The sequence below is a fragment of the Nothoprocta perdicaria genome, unplaced genomic scaffold, assembly GCF_003342845.1.
Source record: "Nothoprocta perdicaria isolate Ctin4 unplaced genomic scaffold, notPer1 scaffold_2, whole genome shotgun sequence".
Lineage (NCBI taxonomy): Eukaryota > Metazoa > Chordata > Aves > Tinamiformes > Tinamidae > Nothoprocta > Nothoprocta perdicaria.
Window position 1 is genome coordinate 6,335,747 of NW_020455204.1, and position 13,435 is coordinate 6,349,181.

Consider the following 13,435-nt stretch of genomic DNA (forward strand, 5'->3'; position numbering starts at 1 on the left):
ATATCTTATCCCCCTACTCAGCCACCACAGCATGCAAAATCTTGCTGAAGYCAAAGAATGAAAAAGCCCAAAAGAMTAATTAGTATAAATCATAYCTAATTCTAAATGAGAGGTGCTTGAACACAAAATATGAAGAGCTCTACTTTTAAATGCATTACACAATTTTAAATTTACAGAATATCCGGTCTGAAAACATCAAGTGCAAAATTATCAGAAGAGATTTGTTAGTTATTCATAAAGCAGCGCAGCTACGTTTCCTGTAAACACAAATACCTGCTTAGGGACAGAATTAACTTCTTACCTTTTAACTTTTTCTTTGACTTCACATGTAAAAAGTGGATCAACCTAGAAAGAAATACATACAAAGACATATGGTGCTACATTAGCACTATAGCACCCATTTGAAATACCGGCAAAAAAAACCCACAAATGCATACCAATTTTAGTGCATTTTTGCTAAAATATTTAAATGTACGASTAAAACACGCTTTAAAATCATATCRGAGATTGGTAATTTCATAGAGAACCTTTTGATTTCTGAGATGAGTGCTCTTGTGAGCGACCAATACTTAGAAGAGATATCTTGCTAGGGTTCAAATTCAAATGACTGATCTGACAACTCCCTGTGTAAGTGAGGAACAATGTGCTGACGGGCCGASTAATTGTCCTTTTATATATGGAGTAACCAGCATGAGGAAGGAAAGGGACTGTTCAAGCTTTAGCTAACACAGGAAGCAATCTGCATGTAAATTGAGAAGGTCAAATAGATTTTTATGCATGTTATGGCAACTTGCTTGAGAATTAATACAAACAAGCTTTAATAAACTAGGATTAAACAGTTACTTAGGGTAGTAATTCCAGCAATCAACTCCAGCAAGTTTGTTCACAAAGTTAAACTAAGTCTGTTATTCACACTTAACATGTTTAAAAGAAATAAACAAAAACTGGAAATTCTTAACTGGATGTGATGAACAGCACTGGACTTGTTTTTATTAAGGCAGAGTGAATATATTAGATTAATTTGTGACAGCACACAGCAATTGAAAGCACTGAGGGCATCCTGGCTTGTTTTGTTAATATATGCTAATGTGCTATTCCTTTGTTAAAAAATACAAAACAGTAATTAAACAATTTAGAAAACTTTTGGAAAAAAAATCAGAAGGGATTTTATAGCTATGACTGTGTACTTTGAACAAAAGGATAATTTGGCATGAAACTTTGGGCTTCATAAATGGAAATATTCAAGCAAATAACTCTTGTGCTCTGGAAAACTACCTAATGTATGTCAACAGCAAAAGGTTCACCTAATTGTTTTAGAAAGTGTTTTCAGTAGTAGTGTGAGAATAAACAGGTGCCCTTTCCCAAAACACTGCCTAATCCTGGCAACAGAATATGATAGTAATCTATAATCCTATTTCTATATGAAATCTATAATTCAATATGCTGATTCAAATGTTCCTCAAGTATTTTGTATTGAACTTTATGATTGCTATTTCTTTATAAAACCTTTTCAGCTTTCTTCCCAAAATATTATTTTGGGGAGAAAAATACTCCAAATATAAGGGGATAAAATAACCCCAAAATACTCACAAAAGGTCCCGACGAACTCTACTCTGTTTCCATTGACTGAATAGTACATGCAATTTAATGAGCAGTGAGATACGGGCTTTTGCTTTTCTGTCTTTAGAAGGATGAAAAAAAGTACGGCCTGTAACTCATAAAATTTACAAGATATTAATTTCTACCCTATCTACTCCTGTGGAAGCCAATAAATTGCCATTTCCCAACAGTCCTTTCAGCTATATTCTGTTGAAGAAGCCACAACGATTCCTGGTTGCTACATTTAGGACCTAATGTCCCAAAGATAAAACAGACAAATAGTTAAACTAAAAAAAAGAAATGTATATAGGAATAAATTCCCATCACTGAAGTAGGTTTCCACGTGGAATACTTCTCCAGAAAGTGCTCAGAGCACTATTAGCTGTTTCATTTTAAAAGTAGCCCAAAAAACATACAGTAGGTAGCAGTCATACATTATAAGGAGATGGGCTACATGACCTGMAATGTCCTTCCATCTCTGGAGGCAGATATTCAACTAAACCTATCTCAACAGGCATGGAAAGAAGTTGGATAGCTGAAAAATAGCTGTCAATGAAAAATAGTATCCTTATAAACACAGCAATATTCTGTACTGTCCACAAGAATGGTTAAGAATTACACAGAGCATACAAAGTGGGCTTCAAGAGGCTACCCAACAGCTCAACACAAGTGCTTGGGTCTTAACTTCTAAAAAGTTTTATAAGAATCTCTTTTTGGACTGTAGCCATGCTAAAAGTTAGCTATTGCTTCAAATTACTTCATTATTTAAAAGAGAAATGGACAAAAGGAAAATTGGAGCAGGAGATCACCTAATCCTAAAACACTCGTGCCTAGCAAATGCAGGAAAAGGTCAATAATCTATACAAGCAAAGCAGAAAAAAACATGAGGGCTTTATTGATTTATTCTTGATTAAYATTATTAATGTTATTCTTAACATATTCTTTTTGAATATTCGTTATAAATATGACTTGCTTCTTGGGTAGTGCCACTGAGTCTCTTAGCATTTTGTGGTTTGAGAAGAAAGAAAGAAAGAAAAGCAGACTTAAATACCATAGAGCTAAGCACATGCAATTTATTTTAGCCTGTAAAATAATTCTCTAATTGGCCCTCCTTTAACTATAATTTAATACTACAAGAGAACTAAGGTTTTAAATGTCTAAAGGAGGTCCAGTCCTTGATCTATGTATTGCCATAGGGTTATTTCTCGTAACTTCCTGTAATTACATTAGCTCATGAAAAATTAAAATTGATATAAAAGAGAAGCAAAATATGTAAAATCCACACTGGAGACAGCAAGTTCATCCCCTTATCCTAAAGCACAACTTCAATACACCTGCTGGAGATTTACCTTCCACACCAGTTCACTTTCAAATCATTCTGTGCATTAGTGTGGAAATAATGCAGATAAAGGTAAAAAAGTAAAAATGGCTTTTTGAAAAAATAAAATCTCATGCCCTGAAATTTGCGAGGAACAAACTGAACGAGAAAACAGAAAACTAAATCTTATTTGTGCATTCAGATTTTGTGTATTTCCTCATCTATTTTGTGCATATCCTTATCTACTAGGTCACTTGCAAGCTTGCAGGGTCACATGAAGCTGAATCAAAGATGAGACTGAGAAGASAGACCCAAAGAGATTTCTCTGAAAAGAAAATGAAGTTTTTAGTCCTTTTTTAGCATCTTCAGGGATCTGATCCTTTTTTCAAAATGATACATCCAGGTAGCCTTTCTTTTTTCCACTATTTAAAGCAAGGTTACAATCTGTCTTTTCAAGATTTTTTTTTTTCTGCACTATGCAGAGGGTCAGCAGCAGCAGATTTCTGCAACACGTTTATCTTGTTTTCTTTATAAAAGCTAAAAGTTCTCTGAYTCAGGTTCCATTTGTCAAGAATTATGGAAATACCTCGCACATGAGTAACCAGAAGTATTTTGTAGTAAACAAGCTTGTAAATTAATAATTACAGTATCAACTTACTGCAGGTCCAATTATGCCCAAATGGACACTGGGCTCCTTTCTGTGCCAGTCTAAAACACAATAGGAGAACATTTTTTTACTTATCACTATTAATCACTTTAAATATTAGCATTTAAAAAGCTCACAAAATAGTCTTCTTCCTCTGAAAAGTAAATAGTAGCATGAATAAAGCAGATAGCATTAGGCAAATATTGTATATATGACTTAAAGTACTGAATACTAATAATGCAAATGATTAGCACATCTAAAAGTTAGTCTTTAGCATTTCTGCCTCATGCAGTCTCTTATGATTCAAGGGTTATTTAACTAAGCTCAGATATTAATTTTCAATCATCTCAAGAGAATAAGGCTTTACAGAATGCAGGGATTCTGGCCACTATGCCAAAATGAYTCAGATTTTTCCTCCTGTGTAAAGGAGATTTTTCCTCCTGTGCGAAGAAACATGCAGAAAAAAACTGCAACTATTACAACTAATACCTATGTTTATCATGCATGCCCAGGAAAGCTACCATTCCCCAAATATCAGAATAGACCTCCAGCACAAAACCATTTACTTGTTTTCAAAAAACTACATTTATTATTAACTACTCAAAGGTGGTGAATATGTACATAAAAAAATTAAATGGAATAGTTGAAGCTAAATTTCCCATTTTTTCATATCTGAAGCTCTTACAGGTACAAGTTTAAATCCTGGCAAAACTGTCCCAGTTGACTATGACAAAAGCTCAGCCTGGCTTACAGTACTGAGCCATGAGGATGGGTGGTAAGATTTGCTTTTAACTTTAATGCTATACCTTAGCACACATGCAAATGAGTGCACCAACCAAAGAGAAGTAAAATTAACATCTTATTTTAAAATAGGTGAACTGTTCTTTTGTCTTCCATTAATATTGTGTACAGCAGCAAAATAGTTTTGCCAACAGGTAGAAGCATCAAATACTTCTTTGACTTTAATGTTCTGTTATTCCCAGCAGGCAGAAAATGATACAGTACAAAAATAACATGTGGAACAGATCATATTTATTCTGTAAAATATAAATATAATATGAAGTTCTTTGAAATGAACAAAACAGCTTATGCCAAAATTATAATCAGTGAAAGAAATGTACCTGGATGAAATGCATCCAGGAAAAACATACTCAAAGAKCAGGCACCTACCTGAAAATACATCTACTAAATACAGAGGGTCTTTGATTCTTCGAAGTCCACATATCAGAAGAAAAATGTGTAAATTGTCCACATCGGTAGGAATGCCTGAAAYAAAGTATTGCAAAAATCTGAATGCAGATAGCAAAGTTAAACATCTTCAAGTTAATTATCTCCCAAATAAGCACATAAAAGAGGACTTAAAGACAGGAGATAAAGGGTAGATTCTGAAAAATTCTGTGTTGTTCCTTTGATTTCAATGGGAAGTAACTTCAGTAGAGTCAATTAAATTTGGAACTTCAGCACTGGTGGTTTTACTTTTTTTCCTGACTTTGCTAATAAAGCCAGTGCCATCACAGAAGCAGATGTAAGGTCTGATAAATTTGTGATTTGAAACAAAACTCATTCTAATTAGAAAAAAAAATGAAAAAAAAAAAAAAAAAACCCACCCAGCAATTAATTCAGAACATAACTCGGGAGAAGGGTCACTATGTGAGGAACTTCGACAAAGTGTGTTTAGGATAAAATAATACACAAATTGCTGAATGAGCACACATACCACCACCATAATTTAATAAACAGACAAATTGTTGAGATGTTCACGTCTGATTTACTACACACAGCAAATCTGCTCGCCCTCCTTCACTTGGCTTTTTTATTGAGCTCATGGTAAGGATACACGACACATCTCATGTAACACTAGGCAAGTCAGGCCTAGTGTTAGGCCCTGTCAGGCCATTCCTCTTTGGCAGCCACTGGATGGAGCCCAGGAATGCGAGGTCCCCACACCGGGATGATGCTGCTGCATCTCAGTTTCTACCTCTAGGATTTAAGAGTAATAAAGGAATCTGCGTGGCACTGTCACCTTCTTCTTGAGAACAACTAAGCTGCCCTATGTAGCATCACTGAGTTCATGGAATTTATAATCTAAGATCACAAACACTTGCTACCAACTTGCTTTACTTCACCATATTGCACACAGCAGTGCTGCTTTAGCTGACAGATTCCAGTCCCTGGAAGAAACAGGCCAGGAACATCCTCATATCTTTCCTCATGTCAATAGATTAATAGGATCTCTGCATCAAATCTCTACTGCAGAGATGGAGGAGGAATCAGAAGAATGGCGATTCATAACATTCAAGTGCTATTGCTTTTAAAATTAAAGCCAGTTCAGGGATTTCTAAATATTCCCTGTCACAGAGTTCATTATTGAGTCAGTTTGATTTMATTTAAATAGTTTGAACTGTCAAGAGTGGCTGCAGCAGACAAGGTAAGTAATATGCTACTGTTTATTGGACCAAGAAATAATTTGTAATCTGTAATACACAAACATTTGGATTGAAAAAGCGCTTTCTTCTGGTGCAATGGCCCATTAATACTCTTTGTTTTTACGCAATGCAGCAGTGATTCCAATTCATGACCTAAACTCACTCAAAACAAAATATAAAAAAAGTGTCATCAAATTCAKATTGCTTTTTTAACTATCCATAACTCATTTTAATTTAAGAACTCACACCACTTGATGTTCAATTCTGCTATTCTGGAACTAACAACTTAAGGGCTGAAAGCTCAGTTAGACAGAGGTAACTACAGCTCCCCATTCTCACCTGGAGACCACAAAATTAAAATGCTCTTGAAACAACCCTCACGAACATCAGCTGAAATAACTGCCTCATTTTATCTCTGAACATCTTTTTTTTTGTTTCCATCTTACTGCTTTTGAGCTTTTCATTTTATTAGATATGGAATTTTAGAGTACTTTGACAATGAAAGGTCTGAATAGACCAGCTCTAGATCTAAAGGCCACTCTGTAACCTGCAGAGAAGCCTTAATCCAAARGAGAACTTGCAAAGGGGCCTTACAGACAGTAATTTTACTTTGCAGTTGGCATTTTTTTCTCCAATTCCTGCAGCATTTAAAGGTACCTTTCCATTAATAACTGTCTATTTTTTTTCACTAGTAGAATCATGTGAAATCAGTAATTATTTATGGAAGGAGGCCCCCGATTTGATATTTTTTTCAGAAAAGATTGCCATTAGCCTCAACTTTYCTAGGCAGATCACCTGCCCCGTGCAATTTTAGAAAACCAGCTTGTCAATTATTACTTTTTTTTTGCACTTTTCTCTGCAATACATGATATTAGACACACCAGACTATGCTGTATAGCATAGCTAAAAATTGTCAGAGAAGGGCTATCCCAAGGAAGGATTTGCTTTGCCTCTGCCATTCAATCTAGTAAGGCGAGAATCAATTGTAGCTTTATTTTATTGCATGTAGTTGATCTTAGTCATGACCTAATACATTTTGATACCCAGACRTTCCCCAAACCAATTCACTTACAAATGTATAAAGATGTTTCTGAGAAACAGCATTAGCAGAGCATCCCCACCACGCTCTGCTCCTGGGATGCAGTCCGTCTGTGACTGCTCATGATCAGACCAAAGCAGTTGTGCATTTCCTTAGCTATCTGTTCATTAAGCACTGAAAATGGTTAATTTATACATCAAATTCTAAGACAGAAATCTATAAATATGGCTCAATCGACTAACTYGCACTTTTGATACCTTTACTGGGTCACTATCTTGTCCAAACAACACACAAACCCTAGGCAAGAGAAAACGCTCATGTCTGTTTTCCYCTGTTGGTGCTACAAAAGCAAAGATCTGAAGTATATTCTGGCTCATGCATCTGATGTTTATTTTGCAAGGAAAATAAAAAATAAAAAATGGAAAGATTTGTCCATCGTCACTGACAATTAGAAAAAGACGGTATGAGGTGTCCAGCCATTCTCCAGAGCTGCCACACACCCTATGTAGGTCTCGCCACCCTAACCAACACCTCTGCCACTGTCAAAAATATTTGTTTAGTGTCAGCAGGAGTCGCTCCTTTCAATGTGCCTTGTCAGGATTTGTCTCTGACCCAGCCTGCTCTGTTATTTTGGCCTTATCTGTAAAAAGCAGCTGCACATTAACCATAGGCAGGCTTCAGCTTGCTTAGCAGCTCAGCCATTTAGCAAGATGTGAGAGGGCAAAGGAAGAGCAGTGATTGATAGGATTATGGAAACTCATTGCTCTCATCAGCAGGACATGGCACTGTGCTGATACGGCACCCGGGACTGCAGGGCTGGTGACAAACGAAGAGCAGGAGAGCTGAAAGGAAGCAGAGCCAGGGGCAGAGCAAGACTGATGTGGGACTCCCACAGCAGGAGAATGTCTCCAGCTCAAGCGGTCTTAGGCTGCCAAACTTGCCTTAAATACACTATGATAGTTTACACATGGGTATTGAAAAATTAAAAAAATTAAAAAAAATAAAAAATAAAAAATAAAAACTTGCACTGCAGCATAGCATAGTATGAAAACAGAAAAAAAAAACTATAGAAATAGTATAACATGGAAACCAGAATCATTTCTGAAGTATTAAGACATTATTTTCATCAGAAAGTAAAGAATAAATAAAAATATCATCTAAATATTTTGAAAGAGCACGGTTATTTAACTCCATCCCTTTAGCTGCAATCAGGAAAAAAGCTTAGTAATTGTGGATCTACAGTTCAAAAAAGTTTACTGTAAATCTTTAATCTTGTTGAAAAGCTGCAAGCCTTTAAGTGAATGAGAAATATCAAGCACTAACTTGCTGGGAGGTAAAGTAGCCTTTGGAGAATATCTTACATGACCTATTTTCTCACTGCTTGTTCAAATAAACAAAAATATTTTTCTTATTTAAATTCTTGGCTGTGTTTTTGTAGAATACTTTCAAAATCTCTATAGAAGGAGAAAAAAAAAACTAAATGATTTTTCATTATTGCTATTGTTTGGGAGCTGATTCCTTGGGAGCTGATTCCAYGACCTCACAAAACAGAAGTTTTTAAAACAAATACATTCATTTATAGTTTGTAAGTTTGCTGACACGTTTGTGAAGAAAACAAAAGTTGAAAGAAACCAGTAACTTCCAGGGGCAGGTCACTAATGCAGAAAAATTAGGCTGTAAGATTCTCCAGCATTCCTTTCCTTTGCTGCATCTCATTATTYCCAGCAGTCTGACAATAGAAAGTCTCTGCTTTCAGATCTGTGGAGGAACACTGTTACTGTCCATATCATTACTTCTATAGACAGCTGTATATCTACACAAACATTTAATTTTCCTTACCCACGTCCTTTTTTTCCTGAATAACTTTAGGAATATAATGCTTCTGTAATATCCTGTTTGTGCCACGACAGGTCATGTAAACTCTTCAAGCTCTGAAATAAGCTCTGCTACAAATCAGAAATTACTTGACAACAGAAAAATCAAACACCAGAAGTGTATCCCATGGCTTATTTGATAGCACGCACAGCATCTTATCCTACAATTCCATACCACCTTCCAGGAAATCCAGCTCTAGTCCTGCCTGTTGGGTAGTTTTGCAGTTCATTAGCCTAGACTATTAGTTAACCACTCCTTTTAATCCCATAATAAACACAAAGTGTTTTAGAGTTTACATCGTCTGCGCTTCAGCCACAAACCACTGAAATCAAAAGAAAGCTTTCATCAAGGTATGAGGATATCAAGTCCATCTTCATGTTCTTACATACTTAAATTCCTTCCTTAAGAAAAGTTGTTAGAGAAGGTCAGGCTCAGATTCCACATTCATTTAGACTGTCTTGTCTTTTTCTGTCTCTCAATATTCCACAAAAGCCTGAACTTTTTGTTGTCTCTCTGAAGTCCACAGACAGGCATCTTAAACTGCTGACAGAACTGACAATGCTGTAAATAGGTTCCTACACTAAAAAGTCAGTGAAAACTATTTTGATCAGCTGGTGTGACCTCCAGACTGACAGGTTGCACTGCTTTCCTCAATAGTCTGAGTTACTAAACAAACTGAAAATTTCATCTTGCTGAGGTCTATGTTGAAACTTGAGCTTAGTTTAGCTACTATTGCAAACACAGAGAAGCTGACTACCACTCCAAACCACATTAACTTTAAAGGCTTTGTTTTTGTGGATTCAGTCAATAAATGTATTAACAGTCAGCCACTGAGAATACTGCAACTAGTTGCTAAGAACAGTATCTCTAAACTCTTGCATGATGGCTGCAATTCTTAAGTCTGCTGCTGAGTCTATGAAGAAAATAATAATTCCCTGATTTTTGTGCTGCAATTGTATTGCACCCATAATAACAAAAATAAAACTCTCTTCACAGCCCTGCTTCAGTTTACATTAGAGAATAACCATATCTATTAGCTACCCAAAGTATCAAATGAAATCTAAAAGAGGTTGAATTTCCTTAGCTTTCACTTTAGCACTGCTGACATGTGGGGGCACAAGGACAGAAGGGTGTATGAGTCTCTGAAAATAAAACATATTTGCCACATTCTGCCCTTCTCATTTCAGACTGATCTGAACATGAAATTCTTTCTGAGGCCATTCTACAGATCTACAGAGACCATTTATGTAGCAGAGGAATATTTAACRTAAGTCAAATGTTAAGGTTTTTCTATAGCTGAGAAATTCTATAAAAAGAATATTCATATGAAGTCTATTCTGTGAAAGAATCTTGAAATTTTCTGAAGAGCCTATTTCATTCTAAAGAAAAACTTGACAATGTATGGCCTGATTATCAAGCATGCTTATCACTGGCAGCTCAAATGCTCTGCAATTTGCATTGTAGGCTATACCTGAAAATCCTGAATTTGACAAGTCCACGAGCACTGCTAAAGCTACTTGAAAGAGCTACCTGGAGAAATATTTCTCACAAAAATTATTAATTGCCTTTAGATATGGAATAGAAATTCATGACAGAAGTGTTTTGTTTGGTTGGTTAGGTGGGTTTTTTTTTTTAAGGAAATAAAAAGGATAAATGCCATGAGGTAAACCACACTGGACAGCTTTATGTGCATCAAATCTAAGTGCACTTCATTGTGTAAGCCTAAGCTATTCAAACGGTATTCTTCTGARGAATACTGCCTTCACTTTTTAATAGTTTTCTACTGATTGCTCCAAGTTTAGTGGAATTTTAAACATTTTAAGTACTTTGARACTGCAAATCCCAGAAAGAGCAATTCAATGAAAACTTATAATTATTCCGTGGTAAGCAGAAGGTAGAGCCAAAAACCTGCCTCCATATGCAATATTAAGAGAAGTGATAATTGTAGTCTGCCACCAGAGAGGCAAATAGAGGCAAGACTGATAAGATAAATGACATCAAACAGTCATAAAATCTGGCACTGAATAATTTTATGCCAGCTTCCAAGTTATTATTTAACAGACAGAGATATTGGAGTCACACTGCGGTTTGCTTTTTGTGTGCATTTTGAGTTATTTTGCCCTTCTGCATTAGTACACATTAGGTAAAAAACTGTCTCTAATATATCAGATGAAATGCACTTCGGGGAGAGCTTCCCTCTCCTCAGTCTGTTGACTGTTCGTTTAATCATAAAACGGTTGGACACAAGATCCAATCAACACCAGCACTCTGCTAGCAAATGACAAATCATTGCACTCCAGAAAATTATCCATCTTAGTGGCGCTGAGCTTGTGTGCCATGATTTACCGTGAATGAAATACCCTCACAATGCTCTATTGAAAATTGGACATTGGTTTTTAATAATGGCACACATTTCCTGATGTGATAAAGCAATTCAACAGGGTGGGTTCATTTGTAACAGAGGAAACAGCTGTGCTATCAGAGATCAGACCAGTGAATATAATATTGAAGTAATTTTTTACCCCACAGTAAAATGCCCACAAATTCCTCTTGAGGGGCAAGGCAACTTATAGCAATTGTTATTGCCAAGATCAGTTGACTTTATTCCATCTGCCTTACATGACTTCACTAAGGTAACATGACTTTACCTTAGTGAAAACAGAGAAAGACTCTAGATCAAGACCAACTAATACAGCATCAATACATACTTCCCTTSTTCACCTCTTGAGCTCTTTTGCAAAAGACATATGCAGTTTCTATCACACAGCTGTAAAGAACAGCTTGGTCATGTACAGGTGCTTTGCTCTAACTTTTCTTCTAGTGAATATTAAACCATATATCACAAACATTTTATGSTTTTGGGCAATTCACACAGTGCAGGAAACAGCTATTCATTACTGCAGAGACCTGCAATCTGGAAGCTGCATGGATAGTTATACTAATTAACATTTTGGAGCAGAATTCTGAGTAGCACTTGATACTCTACCTGAATCTAATGACATTCTTATTTTTCATACATTAAGCTATTCTATTATATAACTAGTTAATCCTCATATTCCAAAATTCTTTCTAGAAAGACATTATTAGGTATAAATATAATGAATATGGAAAAAAAGTGAATTTTACCTGCATTTTGTAGAAATCTATACCAGTCAAAAGTTTCACTTGGTGTAGTCTTAATTCCTGTGTTCAAAAAATAAAAAATATTTTACTGGTCACTGGATGGCTGAACTACTATTCTTGAAGTTTTATCCTGAGAAAACAATGTTTCTGTCAAGCAAACTGAATTCCAGACACGGCTGGTCCCATATCAAACTCCTCATCCAAGTTGCCTGGACTTTTCTGAAGTACTCAGGCTGATGATGAAGAACTTAAGACTCCTGCACAATCCCGTAGCATATGAACATCTGCAGTAACTCAGGGAATTATGCTCATTTACACCATGCTGAATTAGATCTTTTAAAAATCTAAATATAAGGGAATGCTATGCAAGCGAGCTTATTATTCCAAAACAGATACAAGTACAGAATTTGGTTTATTCTAATTATTCCAACAGATACTAGCAAAATGGATATGATTTATTCAAATTATTCCAAATAGAWACATCTCAGGTCAGATCCAAACATACAGGTACTAAGTAACAGAATTTAAACCAACTGAATGCCTTGGTCGCTCTTTCAAAACTCTCACCTTGAGTTTGGACATATATTTTCTTCCTAGCATCTGGCTTCAAAGAGAAAGAAGAAAAGTTACTTTCATAGTTCACTGCAAGAAATCTGTACAATTCATAAAAAAAAGAAAAATCTAATATATCAAAATGATCATCAGCATGATTTCCTCTTGGATATTAAGAAGCAAAACAGGCCTTTAGAAAGCAATATATTATTAAAGCCAAAAGTCATCAAAGTTAGCAATTCAAACTATATTTTCTATGAATATTTACAGTATCAGTGAATCAATTTTGCAAATAACACAATTACCAGTTTAACAGAAACTTCATATATATATATATATCCATATCATTTCTCAGAATCATTAACATGCTCATTGCACAGAAAAAGAAAATATTTCCGAAGATTTCTGGCTACGWGACAGTCTTAGTTACTAAAAATACTGGGTTTGACAGAAAAGCTATAATTGGTTTCAAAACCACAGGTTACATTTGAATGTAAAAGAATTTTCAGACACATCAGGCATGCAACAAACCCCACTTACCTCCAAGCTTTGCAAAGATTGCTGTCACATATATGTAGACTTGTCTATGCAGGAAAACTGGTCAGTAGCAGTTATTGCAGAATATTCTCAAATTAAATTGCACAGTGTATTATTTAAATATTTTTAAGCAGCAATAATAGAAGAGGGAAGTACTACACTTCAAAGGTTATTCCTGAAGTGTACTAGTATGCTACTCATTTAATTTATATGATTAAATAAGCACGTTCTTATTTCAATAACTTTCTATAATTGCAACTATGGAATATTTTTTTCTATTAAAGCATAGAAATATCTTCTTTTATCTTTCTGGATTTGCA

At 35.4% G+C, this 13,435-nt stretch overlaps 1 protein-coding gene across 1 annotated transcript in view; it reads right to left on the reverse strand.

Moving 5' to 3' along the window:
• Positions 1-13,435, reverse strand: part of GLT1D1 (glycosyltransferase 1 domain containing 1) — a 40,087-nt gene that overhangs the window by 16,855 nt on the left and 9,797 nt on the right. Inside the window, exons 5-9 of the mRNA XM_026037478.1 lie at positions 12,594-12,630; positions 12,030-12,086; positions 4,734-4,829; positions 3,576-3,625; positions 302-345 (exon numbers count right to left, since the gene is read on the reverse strand). Coding sequence (XP_025893263.1) covers positions 302-345; positions 3,576-3,625; positions 4,734-4,829; positions 12,030-12,086; positions 12,594-12,630 — 284 coding nt within the window. The remainder of the gene's footprint in view (positions 1-301; positions 346-3,575; positions 3,626-4,733; positions 4,830-12,029; positions 12,087-12,593; positions 12,631-13,435) is intronic.